General features: G+C 39.5%; 1 protein-coding gene across 3 annotated transcripts in view; it reads left to right on the plus strand.

The window, feature by feature from the left end:
- PCGF5 (polycomb group ring finger 5) overlaps positions 1 to 24,221 on the plus strand; it is a 67,566-nt gene that overhangs the window by 18,425 nt on the left and 24,920 nt on the right. For 2 of the 3 annotated variants that reach the window (XM_065638952.1, XM_065638954.1), the window contains exons 3-4: positions 16,264 to 16,567; positions 23,879 to 23,975. In XM_065638952.1, coding sequence (XP_065495024.1) covers positions 16,456 to 16,567; positions 23,879 to 23,975 — 209 coding nt within the window. In that variant the 5' untranslated portion in view covers positions 16,264 to 16,455. Of the gene's footprint in view, positions 1 to 15,709; positions 15,785 to 16,263; positions 16,568 to 23,878; positions 23,976 to 24,221 lie in introns of those variants that run through there. The other variant, XM_065638953.1, reaches the window with a different exon arrangement.

Raw genomic sequence — 24,221 nt, forward strand, 5'->3', positions numbered from 1 at the left:
GACCACTTTAGTTTTTAATAGTGTTCACATGCTTCTAGAACATTTTTATTAGATAATGTAGTGCCAGAATTTTCCCACATAGGAATGCTTACAGGAGTTAGGAGGAGTGACACTTTGTTCTCCCACTTATCAATGCACTGGGGACGCCAGCAGTATCCTTTATTTGACATCTTCCCTCCTAGTTATTGGGAGAGTGCAGTACTTGTGCATGTGTGGAATTAAGAGTAGTTTACAAGTACACTTCTAACCATGCTGCAAAGAAGGGGAAGAACAGTGGACATTGTCTACCTTGACTTCAGCAAGGTTTTTGACACCGTCCCTCACAACCTCCTCATAGGCAAGCTCAAGAAGTGCGGGCTGGCTGAATGCATGGTGAGATGGATCATGAACTGGCTGGATGGCAGAGCTCAGAGGGTTGTGATCAATGGTGCAGAGTCTGGTTGGAGGCCTGTAGTTAGTGGGGTTCCCCAGGGGTCAGTGTTAGGTCCAGTCCTGTCCAACCTTTTCATCAGTGACCTGGATGAAGAGACTCAGTGCACCCTCAGCAAGTTTGTTGATGATACCAAACTGGGAGGAAGGGCTGACACACCAGAAGGCTGTGCTGCTATCCAGCGAGACCTGGACAGGCTGGAGGACTGGGCAGAAAAGGATCTGATGAAGTTTAACAAGGGCAAGTGTAGGGTCCTGCACCTGGGGAGGACCAGGCACCAGTACAGGTTAGGGGTAGACCTGCTAGAAAGTAGCACTGCAGAGAAGGACTTGGGAGTTCTGGTCGACAACAGGTTGACCACAAGTCAGGGGAAAGGGACCTGGGGGTCCTGGTGGACAGCAGGATGACCATGAGCCAGCACTGTGCCCTTGTGGCCAAGAAAGATGATGGCATTCTGGGGTATATTAGAAGGGATGTGGTGTTCCTGCTCCAGCAGGGGGATTGAACTAGATGATCTTTCAAGGTCCCTTCCAATCCCTAACATTCTGTGATTCTGTGAACAATGTGTCCTTGTGGCCAAGAAGGCCAACAGTATCCTGGGGTGCATTAAGAAGAGTGTGACCAGCAGGTCAAGGGAGGTTGTTCCTCCCCCACTACTCTGCCCTGGTGAGGCCGCATCTGGAGTACTGCATCCAGTTCTATCCTAAGAAGGATAAGGAACTACTGGAGGGAGTCCAGCAGCAGGCTACGAAGATGATTAGGGGCCTAGAGCACCTTTCTTATGAAGAGAGACTGAGAGAGCTGTGTCCGTTCATCCTGGAGAAGAGAAGGCTGGGAGGGAATCTCATCAATGTTTATAAATATCTCAAGGATGGGTGTCCATAGGATGGGACCAGACTCCTTTCAGTGGTGCCCAATGATAGGATGAGGGGCAACGGGCACAGACTGAAGCACAGGAGGTTCCATCTGAATATGAGGAGAAACTTCTTTACTCTGAGGGTGCCAGAACACTGGAGCAGGCTGCCCAGAGAGGTTGTGGAGTCGTCTTCTCTGGAGACATTCAAGACCTACCTAGACACATTCCTGTGCAATCTACTCTAGGTGAACCTGCCTTAGGAGGTGGGTTGGACTACATGGTCTCCAGAGGTCCCTTCCAACCCTAACCTTTCTGTGATTCTGTGAATGCAATGATGGAGATGTTCTCTTTAAACATCACTGCAGAATATAATATGTGTGTGCACTTGAATCTGTAATAACGTTATTTTATTTGCAACCAAAAATACTTTCAGTTAATTACAAATACAAAGTGAGACAGTATTTCTGTTTCAGTGATTGTTCATATTAACTGCTGCTTTGGAAATGAGCATAACTGTGCATTTTTATTTCGTTTTTAATAATGAATGTGTAGCTGTAAAACACTCTATCAGTACTAGATGTGTATTAACCAACAACCTCTTCATCACAGCAGAGGTAAAACTACATTTAATTACATCATAGAGACATAAAAATAACTTGTTTCAGGAAGCCATGGAGTTATTGTCTGGGACTAGGCTGTGGAAACAGTGATATTCACATTCATGAGATGTTTGTTAATATGAAAAGGAAAGATGAGTTGATGTGTCTGGTTCTTTGTCATCTTAAGTGGTCGGTTACTCTTGCTTAAAACTGAATGCAAAAATGCAATTAAGACACAATGTCCTGTTTTGGTCCCGTTTTGCAAGTCTGTAAAATTACGTATCTATAAATACACAGACACATACTATATAAGGTATGAAATTCTGAAGAATCCAGCTTTTTATCTTCAAGTATTTTAGCTTGCAAAATGTTATACTTGCCTCCATATGCTGAAAATACGAGACTTACCTTTTAATCCCTTACCAATCCTGTTCTAAAACTGACTGCAGATATCTTGATTATTTTCAGGAGCTAGTATCAACAGCAATATGAGGTACTATGTAGGTTAAGTGTTCAATATGGCAATTTTTTTCAAAATAAAATCTCTCACCTCAGATATTAGATGTCTGGTTTACATGCATGTCAAATGAACATTCAGATGAAGAATAAAGATGTGATTAACACATTGTATTGGAATTTAAGAGCTGGAGGTTTAATTCCTAGGCAGTCATGTCTCTCTGTGTTACTGACATCAGAAATTTATTAGGAAACCAGCTAGAAATATCTTACTCTTTGTGTAAAACATGCTCAGTAATGTATTATTTGCTTCACACAGTTTAGATTGGAGGCTTTTTAGACCAGATGGACTCTCAAAGGGTGTGTTTCCACTGCAGCTGAAGGTGTATTAGCTGAAGGGATATATTTGTACTAAGTGTAATCTAGTCAGCTTTCTTAAATAGCAATAAAAATAGTGTCAGGTGTTTCAGTAAATGGGACCCAGCTTGCCCTGGACCCTTGTGTGGCTAGGTTATGCTGTTGTACATTCTATATGTTCACTTCCATAATTACTGGGAGTCAGCTACATTAAAAGTAGATCTGCTTTTCTCTTTCAAAAAATTTATTTTGATCAGCTTTTGGTTTAGTCCTTTACTAAATTCAACCTTTAGATTTTCTTCTGATTTGTTCTCCTGTAGAAGCAAGCTTTTTCCATGTCAAGTTTTTAGACATGTCGCAGAGAAATGGGAATGCACACAGAGCTGCTGTGTAATGTAATGATACTGATCTGTAATGATCTTTAGCAAAACCCAGTAGCTTTTGTTTAGTTTACATTGTGCTGCTCACCACAATAGATCCGATAGGACAATGAAGACAAGGAGGCAACAGAGCAATTGCATGCTTGAGTGTATCCCTGGTATCCATGCTGCACACTTACCAGGGATCGATGTCATGGCTGTGAGACAAGAGCCCAGCATTCACCATGGCACACACCTCTGCTACAGTTCAGAATTAACTGGAATTACTAACACTTTCAGTTCACAGGTAACCTAGAACTGCATGTAGTGAGCATATTCCAAACCTATTGAGTAATTCTGGTTAGTATTTCACAGAAGCCCAGAATCATTGAGATTGGAAAGGATCTCTGGAAATCACCTAGTCCACTGCCCCTGCTTAAAGCAAGGTTGACTAGAGCAGATTGCTCAGGACCTTATCTGGTTGGGTTTTGAAAATCTCTGAGGGTGGAGACTGCAACTGCTCTGGGTAAACAATTCCAGCATTCAACTAACTTCACAATAAAAACTTTTTTTTTTTTTCTGATGTTTAAATGTTTCCTGCATTTCAATATGTGTTCATTTCCTCTTGTCCTTTCACTGGGCACCACTGAGAAGACTCTTGCTCGGTGGTGTTTACTCTTCCCTCTATCCTCCATCAAGAATTTATAGACAATGATCAAAATCTCCCCTGAGCCTTCTTTCCTGCAGGCCAAACACTCCAAGCTCTCTCAGTGTCCTCGTGTGATAGATGTGCCAATCCCCAAGTCGTCTTTGTGGCCCTTCACTAGACTTGCTCCAATATGTCCATGTCTCTTTTACTGAGGAATCCATAATTAGACACAGCATTCCAGATGTGTCTCACCACCTTGACCTGCTGATAATACTCTTCATAATGCAGCCCAGGTGGCTGCTGGTCTTCTTTACTGCAAGGATGCATTGCTGACTCATGTTTAGTTTCATGTCCATCAGGACACCCAGGTCCTCTACTATGAACCTACTTTCAAGCCTGCCAGCCCCCAGCATATACTGGCGTGGGGGCTACTCCTTGCAAATGCAGGACTTTGCACTTGCCTTTGTTGAACTTCATAAGAATCCCATAGGTCCATTTCTCAAGCCTTTTGTGGTCCCTGTGAGTGGTGGCACAAAAATCTGGTGTATTAACTGCTCCTCTCTGTTTAGCATCATCTGAAAAATTGCTGAGTATGCATTCTGTCCCATTACCAAGTCATTAATGATGATGTTGAGCAGTACTCGCCCCACTATCAACCCTTGGGGTACTTCAGTAGTGACTGAGCTCCAGCTGGGCTTTGTGTTGCTGATCACAACCTTTTGAGACTGGCAGTTCAGCCAGTTTCCAGGCCACCTCATTGACTGTGTAGTTCAGCCCCTCTATTCAAAGCAGGCTCAATTAGACAAGTTGCCAAGGATGGAGTTCTCTGTTGAGAAGTCTCATGTTCTGTCTTATTTACTTCCCCCATCAGGTATTTATTTACATGGATAAGAACCCCTCTGAGCAAGGCTAAACAACTTCAGTTCTTTCAGCCTCTTCTCCTATGACAGATATTCCAGTACCTTAATCATCTTAGTGGCTCTTCAGGCACTTTGTATCATAAAATCGTAAACAGAGGGAGAAAATTATGTGGTAGAGTAGCAGTAACCTTTCACTCTTTATTGTCAATATTTGCAATATACCTTGTGTGATTAATGTTACTGTATTATGTGGCTTTGAAGAAGAGACACTTATCAAAGAAGTAGGGATCTTCATCATCTTTTGTCTATGCTAAATAACATACAGTATTCTTGTAAGTGGTTACAAGTTTATTATTCTTTGGGCATTAAGTACCATTTAAATTGGCTCCTGTTTCCATCAGTGCCACTGGTTTGGACAATAACGTCTCTAAGAGGTCATGTTCATAGTGAGGATGTTTTTTTTCTAAAATTAATAATATTCGCCTTGTTACTAAGTAAAAATCATCTTTCTAAAGATTTGGACAGGTGGTCCTAGACTCCAGGCAAACTATGTTGCTACTTTTTCCTTCATCAAAAAAGTGACTGTATGTAATCTATCTGCAGCAAAACTATGTACTTTCCATTTTTCTTCTCTGTAACAATCTTTGGTATGTGGCTTTGTTAGCACCACATTAATTGTACCAAAAATGTAGTTTTCAGGAATGTTATTGAGTCCCTCTGTACTAAAATTCATTACTTTGTCCTTATTGAGGGACACTAACATAAAATAAGATTATTAGGAAGCAGTTTCAATACTTCGCCTTGAGGGTTTTCAACTGTTTTTGCATTTTTTTATACTATTCACTGTTTTGTGGTGGTGGTTGTTGGTTTTTGGGTGGTTTTATTTTTGTGTGGGTTGGTTTTTTTTTGTAAAAGGGGTAGGGTGTAAATTGCTTCACTGGTACAAATGCAGAGACCAACAGATGCAATGAAGAAATTTGTACAATAGATTTAAAATATATCAGATAAAAATGTAAATTGGTAGTCTGTATTTGAAGGTATCTCTTTTTGATGTATTTTGTAACAATAGTTCCTCTCATGATTTTGGTAAGTTGCTGCTTAGTGGAAGACATAGCCCCAAAATACGTATTTTAGTTGCTGACTGATGGAGGGTTATGATGGCACCAGTGTTTCTGACAAGTTTAAAAGACAGAAAGATAAAACACTAGACAGCATTCCAGATTTCTCAGCAGGAAAATGTAAATCTCCTTAATTTTATTCCTACTGTGCTGTGGTAACTAAGGTCTTGTACTTAAATGTGAATTATAAAATAGACAGCATGATGATGACAGGAGCAGGCTATGTGTTATATGTATCAACAAGTTCTCATAAGCCAAATACCTTGTCAAAAATTCATATACCCATCTAAGCATTTGTGATAAAGGGAAATATTTTAAGAGTATTATGCCTTTTATTCTTAAATGCCTACCAAGGATATTAGATTAGGGAATGGAGTGAGATTTGCCATGTAAATTGACAGGTGAAGCCTTCTAGCTTTAAGCCTCTAGAACCGAAACTTAACACAGCACTGAAGAAAATAGTCACATCTAAAAAAACTCAGCAAAGTGTATACAGGTTGTAGTAACGTAGAAAGGTCAGATATTGTATGATATCCTTATCATGATTTATCATCTACTTCAGAAAAACCTTTTTGAAATGTATTTAACAGGCAGCTCAGTTCATTAGCAATTGTGAAAAATTTTGAAAGTGAAAAGTTTTTTTTTGTTATTTTTTAAAATGTGTTGATACTGTTAAAAAAGGCAGCTGGCAACTTCAAGCTGAGGTGTTATATCTGAGATAAATCTCATATCTTAGCATCTCTTAGTGTTTGATGTGACTATAGGATTTGGAAATCTTGCAATACAGATTAGTTAGAAATAGCAGTGAGGCATGAAACAATAGTAAAGAATGATGCATGCTCTCTGCTGATTTCATACACCTTTGTAAAATATAAGGAGGTAACCGTTACATATATATGTACACTGCTACCTGGACTTACATACTAAGCTTGATACAAGTTGATAGTCACACACTTTAATCAGTTGGACTGTAGACGTGCATGGGCTGTGGGCACGCACAGTGAAGCATGAATGCTCGTGTTTATGGAATGGGGGGCTAAATAGGAAATATAAACAGAGTTCACTTGCCATTTAAGTATAGATACCCCTGCAGGAGAATGTAGTGTATTTAGCAAGAATCTGATTCTTGCTCGATGGCAGCTTTTTGAAGAGGAAATAAAGATCTGTTTTTATAAATATAAAGCAAGAATATTAATAGAATGATCCCATTTGAGCATTTTCAGTAAGTGCCATTAGATATTTAAGGACTCAAACAGACATGATTTTGTTTTTCTCAAATAACTGCATCACTAGAAGGGCTTTGCCTGTATTATTGTGCTTAAGAACCGATTTCTTAGACTCAAAAGCATGTAAACTCCTGAAGAACTGCCTATGTTTCTTACCATAATTTTTTTCTACAAAAGTAGTTCATGATCCTGTCTAGTTGATGAGACTGGACAAATTAGTAATGTGAGCATGAACTTCTGCAGACAGTACAGCTTTTTGAAAGCAGGATTGTGTATATTCTTTGTATTCTGGGAGGCACTCAGCCCGGCTCTTGTACAGACCCTAAAAAGAGAGTCCAAACTGCCGTAGCATACTCAGCTAAAAGCCATATGATCTCATTAGCACCGTGCTGAACCCAGATTTCCAAGCATTACAAAAAGGAAGCTCAAGATGCAAGGATGGTAAACATAGTCTCACAGATTTTGGTTGATTTTGTGCTCAATCTGATTAAATGCACATCAACCCAGAATATGCTGTTTACATGCAGGCAGAGTCTGAAGGCCATGATTTTGTAATTGCAAAAAAAAAATTCAAACATTTCTTTTTGCATACTGGAGAACTGGTTTATATATATTTTCTTTAGAAAACTCGGTGATAATAATGTGAGATGCAGGCACTGCATATGCAAACTTTTATGATTTACTGCCGTCATGGGACTGAAGTTGGGAAACCAGCACTGTCAGCTTCCTAAGCTAATGTGACTGCAGAATTGGCATGTGATGCCAAGTTATGGGCTGAGGAGCAATTGCTCACTTGAGAATAGCTTCTGGCTAGAATCCTGAGCTTGTCTCTCCCTAAAACTGGCGTATTATTCAAATGAAGAATCAATTAAAAGTATCGGTTTTGCTTAATCTGCTTCCATTAGCGTATTGGATAAAAACTGTTAATATTTCAAGATAATGCTTTAAGTAAAATGTTACCTGGAGTAACTCTAATTTGTTAATGTGAACTGTTACGTCCAAAATATGTAAAGAACTTTTTTTGCTTAATCTTAGGGAAAGGCAGAGATAATGTCTTTTACTTAACTCAGTAAGCCAAATTCAGCTGTGGCAATGGTCATATGATTGGATGGACTGGATCATATGGAACATGCTGCTGCACAGAGTTTGACTCTCTATATATGCTAAATTGCTGACAAAATCGATCCTATGAGGATGTGAAGCTAAGGTTGGAGTATCTTGGTCTGCCCTCTATTTTCTCTCAATTTATCCAGAAAAACATTCAATATTTATTTTACAAGTTAAAAATGAAATTCACAAGTATCTTTGTTAGGTTTCCTCCAATGAAGCCTACTGTTTTAATTGGCAGACGACGTGTTGGTTCCAATGAATGAGAGTCTTCCCATGCAGTTCAAATGAAATGGAGTCCATCCAACATTGTGTTGTTAAGTTAAAGATCTTATTCTTGAAAGAGCTGGAAAGAGAACTTCTGTTGAAAATCGATTGAAGTAGTTAACTCCCAAAGACATTGTGAATGTCATGAATTTGTCTTGTAAAAGATGAGGCAATTTGGTTGCTACATTTCTATTTCCTTTCAAGCCTCTTTGTTTGCTGGCCCTGCCATCATAATGGGCATCAGTAGATTTCTTGAGGATTGCTTTTGCCAAGCTTATTGGAGTTTTAAATTTGTTTTGATTTAAGATCTAGTAGCAAGTCTTGTTTTTAATTTGCAGTGCAAGTAGATTGCATAATTGTGAAGCTGTTTGACATGTGTGATACAATTAGATTTGCATTCCTGCCAGTTTTCAACTGTAAGAAACAAAATCTGTTAGTAACAATTTTAGCAGGAGTCACTGGAGGGTTCTTACAGTTTTCCATTTCCCAGAGACTGGAAGATGACATTCTTCTAAGAGTATTTGAACACTTCACATTATTGTTTATCTGAGCTGTATATGTTGATGTAAGTGGCTTTGAAATTTTCAGGGAAAAAAATAGTAAAAGTAATATATATATAAAAAGTATAAAATACATAATATATAACACATAATATGCAGAATGGAAGAAGCAATATAATGCTGACAGAAACAAGGATTTGGGGAAAAAAAAAAGGTAATTGAGTTATAACGAATAGCCATTAGGATGTCTTGTGGAAAAGCATATACTTCATTTTCATTGAGACCTGATTAGAAAACTTGAAATCTATGATTATACTGGTATAGAGGTACCTTTCCCCTGGAAGTATACATACGTAGAGTGGGCAGATCCTGGAAATCTATGGAGGAGACATAGTCTTGCCCACACAGACAACTGCTATATTCAGGCTGGCCTGTGCATGTTACACCACTTGAATTTTTCTGATAATGTGGCTCTGATTGTCACTAATTTATTTTTCATTTTTCCCCATGGTGCAGTAGCAGGGAGACTTGAAAGAACATTAATTCCCAAGTAGATTTTCTCTGGAAAAGCCACAGAATAAGCAGGTGATACTATTGTAGAGTGCAGAGTAAAAGGAAACTGAACTGGCAGAAGCATATAATCAGATAGCAATAGAGGCAAAGTAGCCAAGAAGTACCAGAGATCACAAATAATAGAAAAGGCAACACAGGTGTGATTTGCATGAGTTCAGAGAAAGTCTAACAAACTATGCAGTGGAAGTGAAATAACTGGCAAGAGACCAGAAAAGTAATTCAGAAGATGCAAGATCTTTGTGGTGCATGGAGCGCAGCTGATTTAGAACCAAGGTGGGCTGTTTCGAATTATGCATCTTCTTTTAGCTGTTACCAAAATGTGTGACTGTTACTTGCTCTAAATACTTATACAGAATTGCTATAAATTTATATAAAACATAGGACTGTAAGAGACTATTTGGTCATTCTCCGTGGTTTCCCACAATTGCAGGTAACCATGAAATTACGCCTACTGCACGTCAACGGACAGAACATACCACATACCACAAAACATCTTATTCACTACCCTATAAGAAACTAAAGGTGATGTAGTACAGAAGACCAAAGTGCATAGAAACTATAGTTTGCTGTAAGACAAAACCAGAAGAGGTTGAGGATACCACCACTATTTTAGTTGCCTACAATTCCTAACCCCACTGCACATCATCGTTTTGAAACTGAGCACAGAGGCAAATGGATTCTTGAAAGCCTTCTGATTGCAGGTCTTGTATCCTACCCGCTGTTGTTTTGCTCCCTGTGAGCAATATCTGGTGGTTCAAAGGCAAACCCCTCTCTCTCCACCTTGTCACCAAAAATCAATTACACCTGAAGAGAATAAAAAATATTGTTGTGGCACAATGCAAGGCTCTATACCATAATGATGAACCGCCTTTGAAGCCAAAATAATGTCAATAAGGTCATTTTCACAGGGAGAATCAGTTTGGCTACATGGCAGCTTATACTGTACCTTTACTGTGCTTAAAAACAAACAAAAACAAACAACAAACAAAAAAAACCCAAAGCAAAACAAAAACCAGAAAGCAACAGCTGATTACACTTCATACAGTTGGACACTACAGTAACTGAACCAAGAATTTGGTCAGTGATATTTAAAAGTTTGTCCCACTTTCTCTGGGAAGTTTCTACAGATTGCTTTTTTAAATTTGCAGTACCTCAGAAGCCTGTAACCACAGTTCTTAAATCTGTTATTCACAGGGAGATAGCCAAGCTGATCACAAGATCTTCCCTCAGTATAATAGTCAGATAATAATATGTTTAAAGCCAGGTGTTTTTTCACTTCAACCTCTGCATACAAGTGGCTAAAGTTAAATTGTCTCCTTCATGCAAGTCACAATTTCTAGCCAATTTTATTTCACAGTTGTGATTTTTTTTTTTTTTTTTGTCTTGCAGTGAAAATCTCCCTCTCCCACTGCTACGGTCTTGTTCCTTACTTGTTTTTTGTGTTTCTGTAGCTGGGAAGAGACAGCGTGTGCTATGGCTGATCAGTATTTTAGTGTGCCAAGGAAATATTTAAAAATACAGATCTGCTCATCTTTCCCTTGGTAGAGCCACTAATTTGATTTCTTCTCCTTTACTAGCAGCAAATTATTGTAAAACCTGTAGGAACTTTACAATTTGTCTTTTTAAAATTTGCTTGGAATTAGTTCAACAAAGTTGGAATGCTTTGTGACACAAATCTACCTTACTCTTGAATCTATCTTGAATGCATTTGTCTTGTTTACTTATTGGCATAATAATACAGATGTTAGCATTTTGCAACCTGCTTTGCTGCTTTAGCCTATAAAAGAAGAGTAAGCATAAAGAAAGAAATGCTGTATATATCCCAGAAGTGCTATTATGTGCTAATATACAGCATCTTATATGGACCTCACTAGGGATGAAGAAAAGCTCTCACAGTAGAAAAGCAAAACCTCATTGCTGATCATTTTAACAAATTAGAGATGGCGATAAGAATAGCCTAATTCCTATCATTTCCTATCAAATCAAAGACAGTCTTGACACTGAGCAGAGTAATATCGTTTATACAATAAACAATGTTCCTACTCTACCTAAAAAGCAAAGAAATATGACGCATGATCCCAATATAAGGGCAAAGACATTGACGACGACAGTAAAAGTTAAGTTTACTTGCTGCTAGTAAATTATTAATATATGTGGGAAAGTACACAAGATGCAGCAAGGAAAATTTCAACTAGACCTAAGGAAAAAAATCCACAATAAGGATTTCCAAGGGTCAAGGCAGGTTGTCCAGAGAGGCTGTAGAACTGTCATCCTTGGATATATTCAAACTTTATTTGGACAAAGCCCTGAGCAATCTGATTTAACTTTAATGTTAGACCGGCTTTGAGCAGAGGTATTGGACCAGATGGTGTCCAAAGGTCCCATCCAACCCAATTAGCGTGTGGTTCTATTCTAGATACTGTTCTAATGGATAGGGAATTTAACAGTGGAAGTAAAAGATCCAAAAATGGTTATATTTCATCTATTTTTCATACCTGAGTAAATATGCAGTAATTTCAATTAAGTTGCCAGCAGTTTGAGGGAGGTGATCTTCCTCTCTATTCAGTACTGATGAGGCAACAGCTGGAGTGCTGCGTCCAGTTCTGAGCTTCTCAGTACAAGAAAGATAGGAAGCAAGTCCAGCACAAGGCCACAAAGATGATTAAGGGACTGAAGCATCGTTCACATGAGGAGAGGCTGAGAGTGCAGGGACTGCTCAGCTGGGAGAAACGAAGGCTTGGGGGGATCTTATCAGCATGAAAAAATACTTGATGGGAGGGAATGAAGATGAAGAAGTCACTGTTTTCAATAGTGCCCACTGACAGGACAAGAGGTAACAGGCACAAATTGAAACACGTAAAACCTCATCTGATCACAAGAAAACATTTACGTACTGTGAGGGTGGTCAAAGCTGGGACGGGTTGCCCAGAGAGGTGGTGCGGTTCCCATCTGTGGAGATATTCAAAACCCAACTGGACACTGTCCTGGATAACCTGCTCCTGCTGACCCTGCTTGAGCAGACAGGTTAGACTAGATGATCTCAGGAGACTTCTTACAACCTAAGCAATTCTGTGAAGTTTTCCAGATTTTAAAATTCATAAAATGGCATTTCCATCAGATGTCTAGAGACTCAGTATTCAGGGAAGGTGAGTGCTGTGGCTTCCCTCTAAGTATCACACAGATTGCTCCACAATACCTGTTGAGAAAAGTAGGTGTTTTTTTCATGATTTTTCTAGTCCAGATATTTCTCGGTAATTTTTCCATCTACAAAATACAAGTAACTCTTAGGATAACTGGAGGGCAACTGGTGACTTGCCTAGAAACAGACTCCAGCGTAGCTCTATAGCAGGGGTGTCAAACTCATTTTCACCGGGGGCCACATCAGCCTCACAGTTGCCTTCAAAGGGCCAAATGTAATTTTAGAACTGTATAAATCTAACTACTCCTACATGGGATGTAAGGTTGTACTCATGTGAATCTACTTGTAGAATTAAAATTATTCACTCATTTCAAATGTTACTGAGAACGTGGCTGTATTGAGCAATGTTTATTTTCTGTCTGGAATTTACTTGAGAACTGACATAAAACATTGGTATTTCTCAAAAATGTTGGAACTGTATTAATGAGTAAAATTAATGAAATGCTTGGAGTTCACAAGTTCTTGTGCATCCTGGCTGTTCCTTAAAAAGATCCATTTTATTCATATCAAATGTAAAGAATTACTCTGTCTCACATTAGGATGATCCAGTAGTTTTTCCAGGATTTCAACAAACTATTCTGCTACTTTGATAATGCTTAGAAAGCAGGCTTTATTTTCTGTATGTTAGACAAGGTCATACATGTAAAAAAGGACTTAGTTTTTTTTTTTAAAAAAAAAACAACTTAGAAAAACTTTTAAAAAAAACTTAGTTTTTTTTAAAAAAATTACTGCATTAGAGGACACTGAAAACTGCTGTGTACGAGTCAGTTGACACAAAAGTCAGAAGTTTAAGAAACAAGGAAAAATGAGAGCAGATGTATTTTCATCGAGTTGAGGACTATAATCACCCTCTCTGTCATACCATGTTTGCTGTCACTAATACATGATATTTACTCTAAATCAGTTTATTTTGTTAATTCTGTTTCATAATATGAAAATGACCACTTTGATTCAAACACTATTCCTCTGTTACCTTTTAACTGCTACAAGTAGATCAAAATGCTAACACTCTATATTTTTAAATAAACCTGTTGTATGCAATGCTAGGAGTTAACTACCTTTGAAATTATAATTAATTCATAAGCATTTATTAACATAATTTGCTTCCTCATGATATAAAGTAGGAGTAAGGATCTTTCTTATACTACTTTCATCTGATCATGAAATGAGAGCTGCTTCTGCACGGTTTATTTGATGGTCTTGAGAGGTGCTGAATGCCTCAACTTTCATCATATTCAGTGAGAGTTAAGGGCACTCAGCATCTCATACATACAGCTTGGTACCAGCAGGAGCGAGCTTCTACATTGTGGAGAGACAAGGCAAGAATTTGTCATGTACACTGTCACCTACCTGGTAGTCCTTAAAAGAAGGGCTTCAGTATAGCTTGGGGCAATCTGTATCAGCTCTGTGTGTTTGCAAGTATCACAACTGGTCTGCAATTACTACTGTATGGGTTACACAGTATAAAAAATTATGTAACTGTGTGTTTTTAATGTGCTTGGATAGAACATTGTGTATCCCTTATTGTGTAAACATGAGCCTAGCTTATAAATTTGTTTAGAAAACGTTGAGGGGTTTGTTGTTGTTTTTTTTTTCCAATAGGGACACTTGATAAACTATGTTTTGAAATCTCACTTAGAATCTACTGTATTTTTAAAACAAATTTTGCCAAACACAGTCATTTTGAAACACCCAGGAGAACATCAGCAGCTGCTTGTTTTAAATGCATATATAAGCTTAATAACACTGTATAATGCTTAGTCCACATTCAAGCAGGGCCACTCTTGTGCTCATTCTGAAAAATGTCAACTTCTGCTAAACTGACAGAATGTGACTAATTAAAATATTCCAATGAGATATATAGTCTATGTTTTCAACTTTGTTAGAGTTTAGCATTCCCTAACCTTTTATTTGGCAGTGTGTATTTTATGGTGTAATAAAGGAAAAAATGGCTAATAATAGAAGGCCAAAACCATCAAAACACAACCTTTTGTTAAACTGTACTACTTGCTGCTTCAAAAGATTTTTAGTGTTATAAACTTTTGTTCATGTTGTGGATAAACAATCTCATACAAGATGGACATTTTATCAGGAAAATTATGCACATTCTGTTGAATTACTCTGTGTCAGGTTTCTTGTGCATTCACCACTGCCTTGTAAATTCTTCACGCACCTGACTCAGTCTGGCAATTGAATTGATATAAATGGAGATCTACTGGAGGGTAAATATTCCAGGAGTAAGAATGGATGGCAGACGCAGTCCAAAGTTATTAAAGCCTTCTGCTGTTGCAGCACATACCCAAGGATCAAAGGCAGACTGCGCTGGCAGGCCAACGCAAAATGAGTCTTTATTTCAAATGCAGAATGGAAAAGCAAAGACCTAGCACAGTCACAGGTAATTTGATGGTATTGCAGCTAATATAGGAAATGCTTCCTTATATTTTTGTTATTGTTAAAGGGAGCGTAGAAGAAACATTTTAGAAATAGTGCAACAGAAAAATACCATTAAGGCAGATTTAGTTTTATGGATAATTTCCGGGTAAGACGGTGTATTTCAAAGAATAGGGGAGCAAGCAGCAGATGTGTTGAACCATGAAGACAGCTTTAACTTGTGTTTATCGCTCTCCGGCGAGTTGGTCCTGGTTAGAGGGATGCACATGTATAACTGTTTACAGGATTTGGGCCTAACTTAGTCGAGTGGTTTAGTATTTGCTTTTAAAAGCTTGGGGGGATGAGGGACGGCAAGGATTGGAAAAAAGAGTTTCAGTTTCACCCTTCCAAGGGCAGAAGCGTAAGTTATTTTTAAGAAACAGTTACGGGCCGAAGCCGGGCGGGTAAGGCGCTGCTCAGAGCGGGCTGGGGGCGCGGGCTGCGCTGCGACCGCTCCTGCGCTTACCTGTGCCCGGCAGCGCCTCCGCTCCCGCCTGCCCCCCGCGCTACCTCCACGGCCCCGGCCCCCCGGCCCCTCCGCTGTGCCCGCTGCCCCGGCGGCAGGGCCGCCCAGGGCCGCCCGGCGGCTCCCGCTCCGGAGCGGCACTGCGCGCTGTGGCGCAGTAGGGCTCGGCCGGGGAGCAGCGCCTGCGCGCCCGTCCCGCCCGCCCTGGGACCGGCCACGGCAGCCTGGCGGGGAGGGAAGGAGGGAGGGCTCGGAGAGGGCGGGCGGCGCACGCTGTTTCCCTTTCTCTTTCGCTGGGTGGCTGCCCGCCCGAGGCCGCTGGGCTGCGCCAGGTACGGCAGGGGCTTCAGGGGGGCGGGGAGGCAGGAGGCGCCGCAGGTGCCGTTGCGGGGAGATCGCGGCCACCGCCGAGCTGCGCCGCCCGCTGCCCTCTCCGGCCGGCGGGCTCCCGCGGGGCTGCGCGGCGCTGGGGCCGGGGAGGGCTCCGCCCCGCGGGGGCCCGCCGAGGCCTGCGGAACGCGGCGCGCCGCGGGGGAGCGGCCAGCGGGGCGCTCGCGGAGCCCGGCGGGGCTGGGCAGCGGCCCCTGCACCTGTCGCCGCTGCCCCGCGGCGCCCGGCAGCTCGTCCCGCTGGCGGCCGGAGCCTGTCGGGGGCAGGGGCGCTGCCTCGGACCTCGGCCGCCGAGCGCTGTTATGTAAATAATAGTCTGGGTGCCCCCGCCAAGTTAATGGCGACACTTGTCCTCTGGGGCATCGTCACCGATGGCGTGATGCCAGGCTTACACACCTCTCTCTTTCCACGTGTGTTACAGGTAGGAAAATGACTTGCCTGGCGCTGGAGTTATGAGCCATGTCCCTGTGAGACCTCCCGAATTAAGAGCAAATGCCTGGAGAAGTCCAGCTGCACAGAGCAGCGCCGCAGCTCTTGTGAACCACAGGCATCGACACTTCTCAGACTTGCTCCTCTGGCCCCGAGCACTCTGCCAGCATTTCCTGCCCCACGAATGGCTACTCAGAGGAAGCACTTGGTGAAAGATTTCAATCCTCATATCACCTGCTATATCTGTAAAGGCTACCTGATCAAGCCAACTACAGTAACTGAATGCCTCCATACCTGTAAGTAATGCTTTGCAAAATGTCCCTCTTTCATAAGTGATACTTCCTTGAAGCATTACGTGTTTGAAGTGTTGCGTGAAATGCTATACAGCTTCTGGTGGGGTTTCCTAGACACTGGTCTGCCATTTGGGCCATCCGGAGGACACGTCAACTCTGCTTAACACCTTGTGGAGTAAAGGTCTCCCATATTTTTCCCCAAAGCGAGTGCTGACTGTGCAGGCTCTAGCACAAAACATATCACTGTGGCCTGGCCGATCTCAAATAAGATCATTAGGTCAGGTGTGGTATTTTGATAATATAATTATGCTTTTGAAACTTAAGCCAGTGTATTAGTTGGCAATGTGCATGATGGATACACCAGTTTGGTCAGTACTGGCTTACATATCTCTGTAATGTGTTCCATGGCACAATGCGTAGAAATACTTTATAGTTGGCAAAATATTTATTTAGGGAGGAGATTTCTTTGAATGAAACTGACTCAGGGAAAATTATTCAGGTTTTCTTTTGCTCCTGATACTTCTAAAATATCAGTGTGTATGCATTATATTAAACATATAAATGGTCCTATCAGACATCATATTTCCACAAGCTAAATTACTGACATGCTTGATTTTTTTTACATTTATTCCCGAATAGAAGATGGTTTGCTTGGACTTTGAGAATTTGGCATATTTCCAAATAAAATTTGAATTCTTCTAAAAGAAGGGTAAGGGAAAATATGTTTTGTGGTATATTTCTTATTTTTAAACCTTTACTAAAAATCAGTTAAAAGCCTTGTCTTAGCATTTCCTGCCATTTCTGCGTGGTATTGTTGCAGACATTACTGTCTTAATTGTTAATTTTTACTTTATGGTGTTATGTCCCAGTATATCAAGAATATAGAAATTAGAACATATCATTCCTATATGTTGTTCATAGTACAAAGATAATATTGTTTACTGTTATAATAATGTTGTTTTTAGTTTAGCTTTTGAGAAAAAGTAATGTTGAACTGACTTTTTCCAAGTCTAATATCAGCTAAACTTTTGGGTTTGTTTTGGGTTTTTTTTTGTGGTACAGGTATGGTTCTTCAGTCATATCCAAATAGTTACCACAAAATGCAATGGTTTTAACTGTCTTTTGGTATTTGTCTTATACTACTAATTGCTGTAATTCAAAATAGTGTTGCAGAAATGATGAAAATCTGCAGATATTAATGGTATAAGAAGCAGCATAAATTCATTAGATACTGGGAATACAATGTGTTACTCTGGTTAAGATGAAAAGCATGTGTTGGCATACATGTTCTCTAGTGATCACAGAGGAACTAATATGATCAATAGTAACCAAATCAGTGCTTAATTCACATCATCTGTGTTGCTGAAAATGTTAAGTAGTAAAGTTCTGCTCTGAGGAATGTGTACTTTTTTAATAAGAGATATTTCTGATGGGATTTTTGGAAATTTTGTACAGACAACTCCACCGTTTACGGGGAAGAATAAGTGCAACTTGGGCAATAGCAGTACAAACTTTCCTGTCTCTGTTGGGTAGGAAATGCTTTATTACTGCAAAATAATTAATTATTCAGCAATTTCAGTACTTGGTTTCTCTATTGCTACTTGCAACAGAATGGTTTTATCTTATAGACTGAGACCGTTTTTCTAGTCTGTTACACCATTGTCAAGGATGTTTAAGAACTACTGGTCAAAGCAGGCTAGATGTGAGAGAAAGAGTGTGTCCCATTATCTGTCTCCTGAGTTGCTCTGTTGTTTAGTACCACGTGCGCTTACAAAACTTGGAAAATGAACTTCCGTCAGGAACATTCTTTGGTGTTCTAAAAAATATCAGACTGTTTACACAGTCATAGAAATGGTTGGAAGGCACATCTGGACATTGTCTAGACCAACTTCATGCACAAGGCAGGTTAGTTGCCAACACTATACCAGGTCAAGCCATGGCTCTGTATAGTTGAGTTGTGAATCTCCAAGTGTGGAGTCTCCACAGCCTCTCTCAGGAACCATTTCCAGTGCTAAGCTGTTTACCTAGTGAAGAAGTGTTTCTGAGTGTCCTACCAAACAACAATTTGTGATCATTGCCCCTTGTTATACTGTTTGCTACTACCAAGAAGAGCTGGGTTCCGTCACTGCCGTAACTGCTGTTCAAATGGTATAGGCTGTTATTAGATCACATATTAGCCTGAACCATGATGCGCTTTTGTTAAGTCGGTATTGCCTATTCCTGATTACATTTTTGTCCTTCGTGTACTTGGAAATTGTTTCCAAAGGACCTGACGTGATCTGCCATCTTTCCAGGTAGCTGAGGGAGACTGTTTAGCTATAGCTCCCAGGGTCATCCTTCCAATCTTTCTTAAAGGTGGGCATAACATACTACCCTTTTCCAGTCATCAGGCATGTCCCTTAATCACCATGATTATGGTGAGAAGCTTCCAGCTTAGCAAATTCTACCTAACCTAGAGATTTGAATACATCCAGCTTTTCTCAGTAGGTGCTAACTGGCTGCTCTCTGGCTGCTGGTCATCCTTCTCCTTCCCAAATCATGCTGCTATGCCTGGAGATCTGAGATCAGGCTCTGCCTGTAAACACCAAGGCAAAAAAGATGTTGAAGACTTCAAACCTTTCTATATAATCTATTCCTTAACTTGTTTCCCTCATTCATTAACAGCCTCCCATTTTATCTGAGCTTCCTTCAGCTACTAGCCTACTTGCAGAATGTCCTTATGTCCCTCATCAATTTTAGCTACGGCTGGGCTTTGTTTGGCCTTCCTGATTTTGTCCCTAAGTGCCAGAGCAATAGTTTTACATCATTTTGTTTCCCATACTTGTTTCCACTTATAATATGCTCTCTTTTTGCATATTAATTAAGAAGCTTGTGCACCAAGCAGTTCTTGTGCAGTAAGCAGTTTTTCTGACAAAATTCCCTGTACAATGAGCTGGTTAGCTTTTGAGATCTAAATACATTTTCTTTAAAAAAAATCCAGACAGCTCACCTAAGTACCTTTCTTTCTAATGATAGCCTCCTTGAGAAATCTGACTAGCAGCTGCTTAAGCCAGCTGAAGTCCCATCTCCTGAAATTCAGAACCCTAACTCTGCTCTTTCAATTTGTATCCTTCCTTGAGATCCTGGACTCAGTCATCTTGTGGTCACTGCAAGGCAACCTGCCGTCTGCAGCTGTATTCGTCACCGTTTTTCCCGGTTTATGAACAGCAGATCAACTGGTGCATTCCTCTAGTTGGCCTCTCTAGTGTTTACAATAAGAAATTGACAACCAATGCAGTCTGGGAACTTTTAGAAATGCCCTTCTGTGAAAGAAAAGGACCAGATACGGAATTTTTAATATCAGACCAATAATCTTGCAAGCAGAGTGTTTTTCAGATTTTACTATATACTCCAAAAACTTATGCTTTCACCAGGAGATCCCAAAAGAACTTCACTGCAGCAAAACTTCCCATCCTCAGACAAGCAAGCTGTGCTGTGTTTGTGCTCCTTCTTCAGTCAATAGCATGCAGCAGGTCTTAAGGGTTAGCAGACCTGTCTTATTTTCTTATTTTTGAAACAGAAAATTTTAACCCAGAAATCCTTTCTTGATCACTACTTAATGAAATTATCTCTCCCTTTTAACAGGAAGCATTCCAGTCTGACTGTGTTGGGTAATGGTAATTAACAATGGAGTAGTCTCACATGTATAGTTTCTGAGAAGGGTGGTTAGGTACATTCAAGTTTTCTGTCCTGTTTTTATGCACTTTCCCTAAAAGTAAGTGCTTTTAAAGCAGGTTTAAGGTAGCTAATGAAATACTTCATTAAACATACCAAACGACTCGTTACATCTCTGTGCCATCACTGAGATGGGTTTTCTGTTCCGCTGGCTATGCATATCCTGTGCCCCTCCTTTGCTCACTGGATCAAAGAGTGTTTAACTTTGAGAGAGGAGATCCTTGGAAGAATGCAAAGGATGAATTCTGACAAACAATTGGTCCAGTAACTAAATAAACTTTCTTCTGTAGAATATTTTGCTTAAAAACACGATATGAAGTTTTATTCAGGTACCTTGTTAATAAGCACTTAAAAATTGACCTAAGAAGAGTCTTCTCATGAAAGATTATGTGTGTAGATATGCATAAAATGACATACAGCACAGTCCACACACTTGTATCTGTATTTTTCAGCTGATTACAAAGATCTGGAAGTGTACGTGAACCAGATATCTCTGTATCAGAAAACATAGCATTGTGTAGTATGTTATAGTTGCCAGCCAACTTGCATATGTCACACGAGTACTTCTATCAGCTGTAGTAAATCAACTTATGTGAATTTAACTTTTATTGTGGCTTATCCAAAGTGTCATAGTACAATCATGAAATTCGGGTCCTCCTTCCACTGGCGTGTGTAGCACATACCTCAAAATTCTGCAAGCTGTGTGCATGTTGGTTAAGCTGTTTTCTCTTGTCTGTTTGCTGAGACACTGTGGCCTACAGTAAAGAGAAAGCACATCATTTTGTTAATCTGTACCAGAAGTGTTAGTTTTTTGGTTTCGTTGCCCACTGGCTCCCCCTCCCAAGGTGGTAAATTAAATATATCTGTAATTTAATTGTGTTTCAAGATTCCTTTTTTTCCTGCCCTTTTCTCGTAATACTTAGACTTCATCCCATTCTCTGAAACTTCAAAGTGATAGGCTTTGAAAAATGTTCAGTGTTTTATATTGAGAATAACAGAGGATGATTATACCTATCATATCTTAAAATACTGCTTGATGATCCTACTCCTACTAGGAGTATCACGTATCAGTTCATTATTCTTGAGTGCTAGAATTTATATGTATTTTTTTACTTTTACTTTCCTATTAGTAAATCACATTTAGTTTTGACAGGCAAATCCTCATAGCACCATAGCTTTACATGAGAAAAAGCAAAGTAGTTTTAGATTACTACAGTATTGATTTACAATTTCAAGGGGTTTTTCATGGTGTAAGATGACCTCATGATTTGAGCTGGCTACACAAAGACTTGATCCAGATCTCTGTATTTGTTGGGGTAAGGAATACATCCATATAGGACTGGCTTAAGATTCTTGATTCCTTATGATGTTTTATCTGTATATATTCTACTTAAAGACCTCTCTTACCTGCCAGATTAAGCTCTTAATTAATCATTAAACCCCTGTTTCCCCCAAAGTAAGACAGGGTTTTATATTAATATTTGCTCCAAAACTTATTGCTTTTTACATGTATAGCTGCCTGGACACTATTTAAATTGACTTTTTAAATGAACTGTAACTAGGGCTTCTTTTTGGAGTAGGGCTTATATTTCGAGCATCCTCAAAAATCCTGAAAAATCATGCTAGGGCTTATTTTCAAGGTAGGTCTTATTTTCAGGGAAACAGGGCCTTTTCTTGGACCGCACATGGCTTCCAAGGGTGCCATCTTCTCTCAAAAAAAGGTATGAAGAAAGCACATAGATATATTCAGATGGAGGAATTCAATCTGTTTCCATAGATTAATTTATATTATAAGTATTTATCCAAGTTACATTATTGTGGATTTTAGCAGGCTTTATGTTTAGCAGTGTTCAGTATTTGGGAGGTTTTGAGGAGTCAATCATCTGACTAAATAAGTGTGCTAGTTATCCGTCCTGTGGCATAGAGTTCTTCTGAACAGTAATAATTTCCAATTTCTTCTACGTGTGAATGAAAGCCATAGCTCAGATGATGAAGGCGGCTCCTTAATTGATAGCAATATGTATTGTAATCACTGTAAAACATTAAAAATATTTCAAACAGAAGACTATATGGAGACATAGTGGCTAAGCTGCATCTAAATTTGTATATTTAAGCAATGCAGAGATTTTTAGGAATAAGGTAACTCTAGAAAAGGAAATATTGTCAAGAATGGAAGTAGTTAACATGGTTGAAAATCATATCTTCACCCTTTATTAATGGAGAAGATGTCTTCTTCCTATTTATGGAAAAAAAAAAAATTCTGACCATCGGAATCTGCCCTGCACCCAGCACTGCTAGAGCCATTTAGTTTGGAGAGATCTCTCACCAAAGCCAACCAGCGAGCTCTGATGTCTGTCTGTCAGATTGAAAGTGGAAACTTCATTGTAATTTCAACCACAGCTATGAAGTTGATGTCCATAAGTTAGTGTTTCAAAGCAGTTGGAAAAAACACCTGCATGGAGGTTTAATGCGTGTGCATTATCAGCATCAGCTGATTTGTAGTAACTTTTCTGCGCATACTAAGGCAAAGATAAATATAGGCTTCGCTTGTTAAGTGACATTTGTTAAAGGAATTTCAATATTCTTTAAAGATTGCCATATAATTAGGATTTACCAGCTTTTTAGAGGTACTCTTAGTTCTTTAGGTAATTGATGAAAGAAATTACAGTGTTTCAGCAGAAAGTATATTGCAATTGCAGCAGTCCATTTATTTTTTCAGTCCATTTACTGATGAATTTGCAGTTCTCATTTCAGTTTAGCTGAAGTGATAATAAACAGAAGATAGAGTTTATCTCCATCCAGAATGTTGTAACACAATAATAATAGTGGGCATATCTGTTCTCATCATCTTGGCTTCCATTTTCTCATTAGTGGCAGTAAAATCTACAGTCTGCAATTAATCATTTGGAAGCAACACTAGTGTAGCACCTTGTCTAGTTTAATTTCAGTTTATTGGATTTTAAATTCATGTTGTTGTTTTGGGTTTGTTATACCTGCCATAGTCATGATCCTGATTTTTCATTATAAGATTCAAGTATTAAATGTTTACAGTAAGTTGTGTCTTTGCTTTTGAAGGAGCCATGTCAAAAGGGAAACAGCCACTTTGAACCTGTATACAATTTCTGTGAACTTTTCTCTTAAAAGAGTATGTACAGTAGTATTTTGAGTTACCATCAATGCTGTTGGAAAGAAAATAATGTGCATAAGCCATTTTCAAATCATCTGAAGTGACGATTGACTCTGCTGGGCCAGAGCTCCCCAGCATGCCCTTTCTCAGAATCTGCTCTTTACATGTGCTACATGGTATGGGCTTTGCATTTTATGGTGCTGGGAGAGTTATAAGTAGTAAAAATACTGCATACTTTAAAGCAGCGCTTGTCTAACCTGTTCTGCTGAACTCGGTGTCTTTGCAGAACAGAGCTAGCTATGGCTTTGAGGAACGAGTAGATAAGATACATTGTATTTGTTTGTTTTAAAATAACACTCTTTTATCTTTGATGCATGAAGTAGTTTGCTGATATCATTAGGTCATGTTCAAGCAATATTATTTAGATCTTAGTCTGAGGTGCTTTTTTTCTCTCCTTTTTTTTTGTCCCTCAGTTTGTAAGACTTGTATTGTTCAGCACTTTGAAGACAGCAATGACTGTCCCAGGTGTGGCAACCAAGTGCATGAGACCAATCCACTAGAAATGTTAAGGTAAGGTGATATTGCACAACATTTGTTGAAATGGAAGAACAAAAAATAATAATTGAAAAAAAAATCTTAATATCTTTATCCTGAAAGGGAATGAATTATTTTACTTATTTGTGTAATACAGATATCAACAGTTCTTGGCCATAGATTCTGTCAATTTTTCATTTCCCAATACATGGTAAACTGAGTTTTTTCATATATAATAAAAGGATGAAAGGTAAGGGAAAGACACAGAAAGGCTGGGTATAT

The sequence above is a fragment of the Caloenas nicobarica genome, chromosome 7 (assembly GCF_036013445.1).
Source record: "Caloenas nicobarica isolate bCalNic1 chromosome 7, bCalNic1.hap1, whole genome shotgun sequence".
Taxonomy (NCBI): Eukaryota; Metazoa; Chordata; class Aves; order Columbiformes; family Columbidae; genus Caloenas; species Caloenas nicobarica.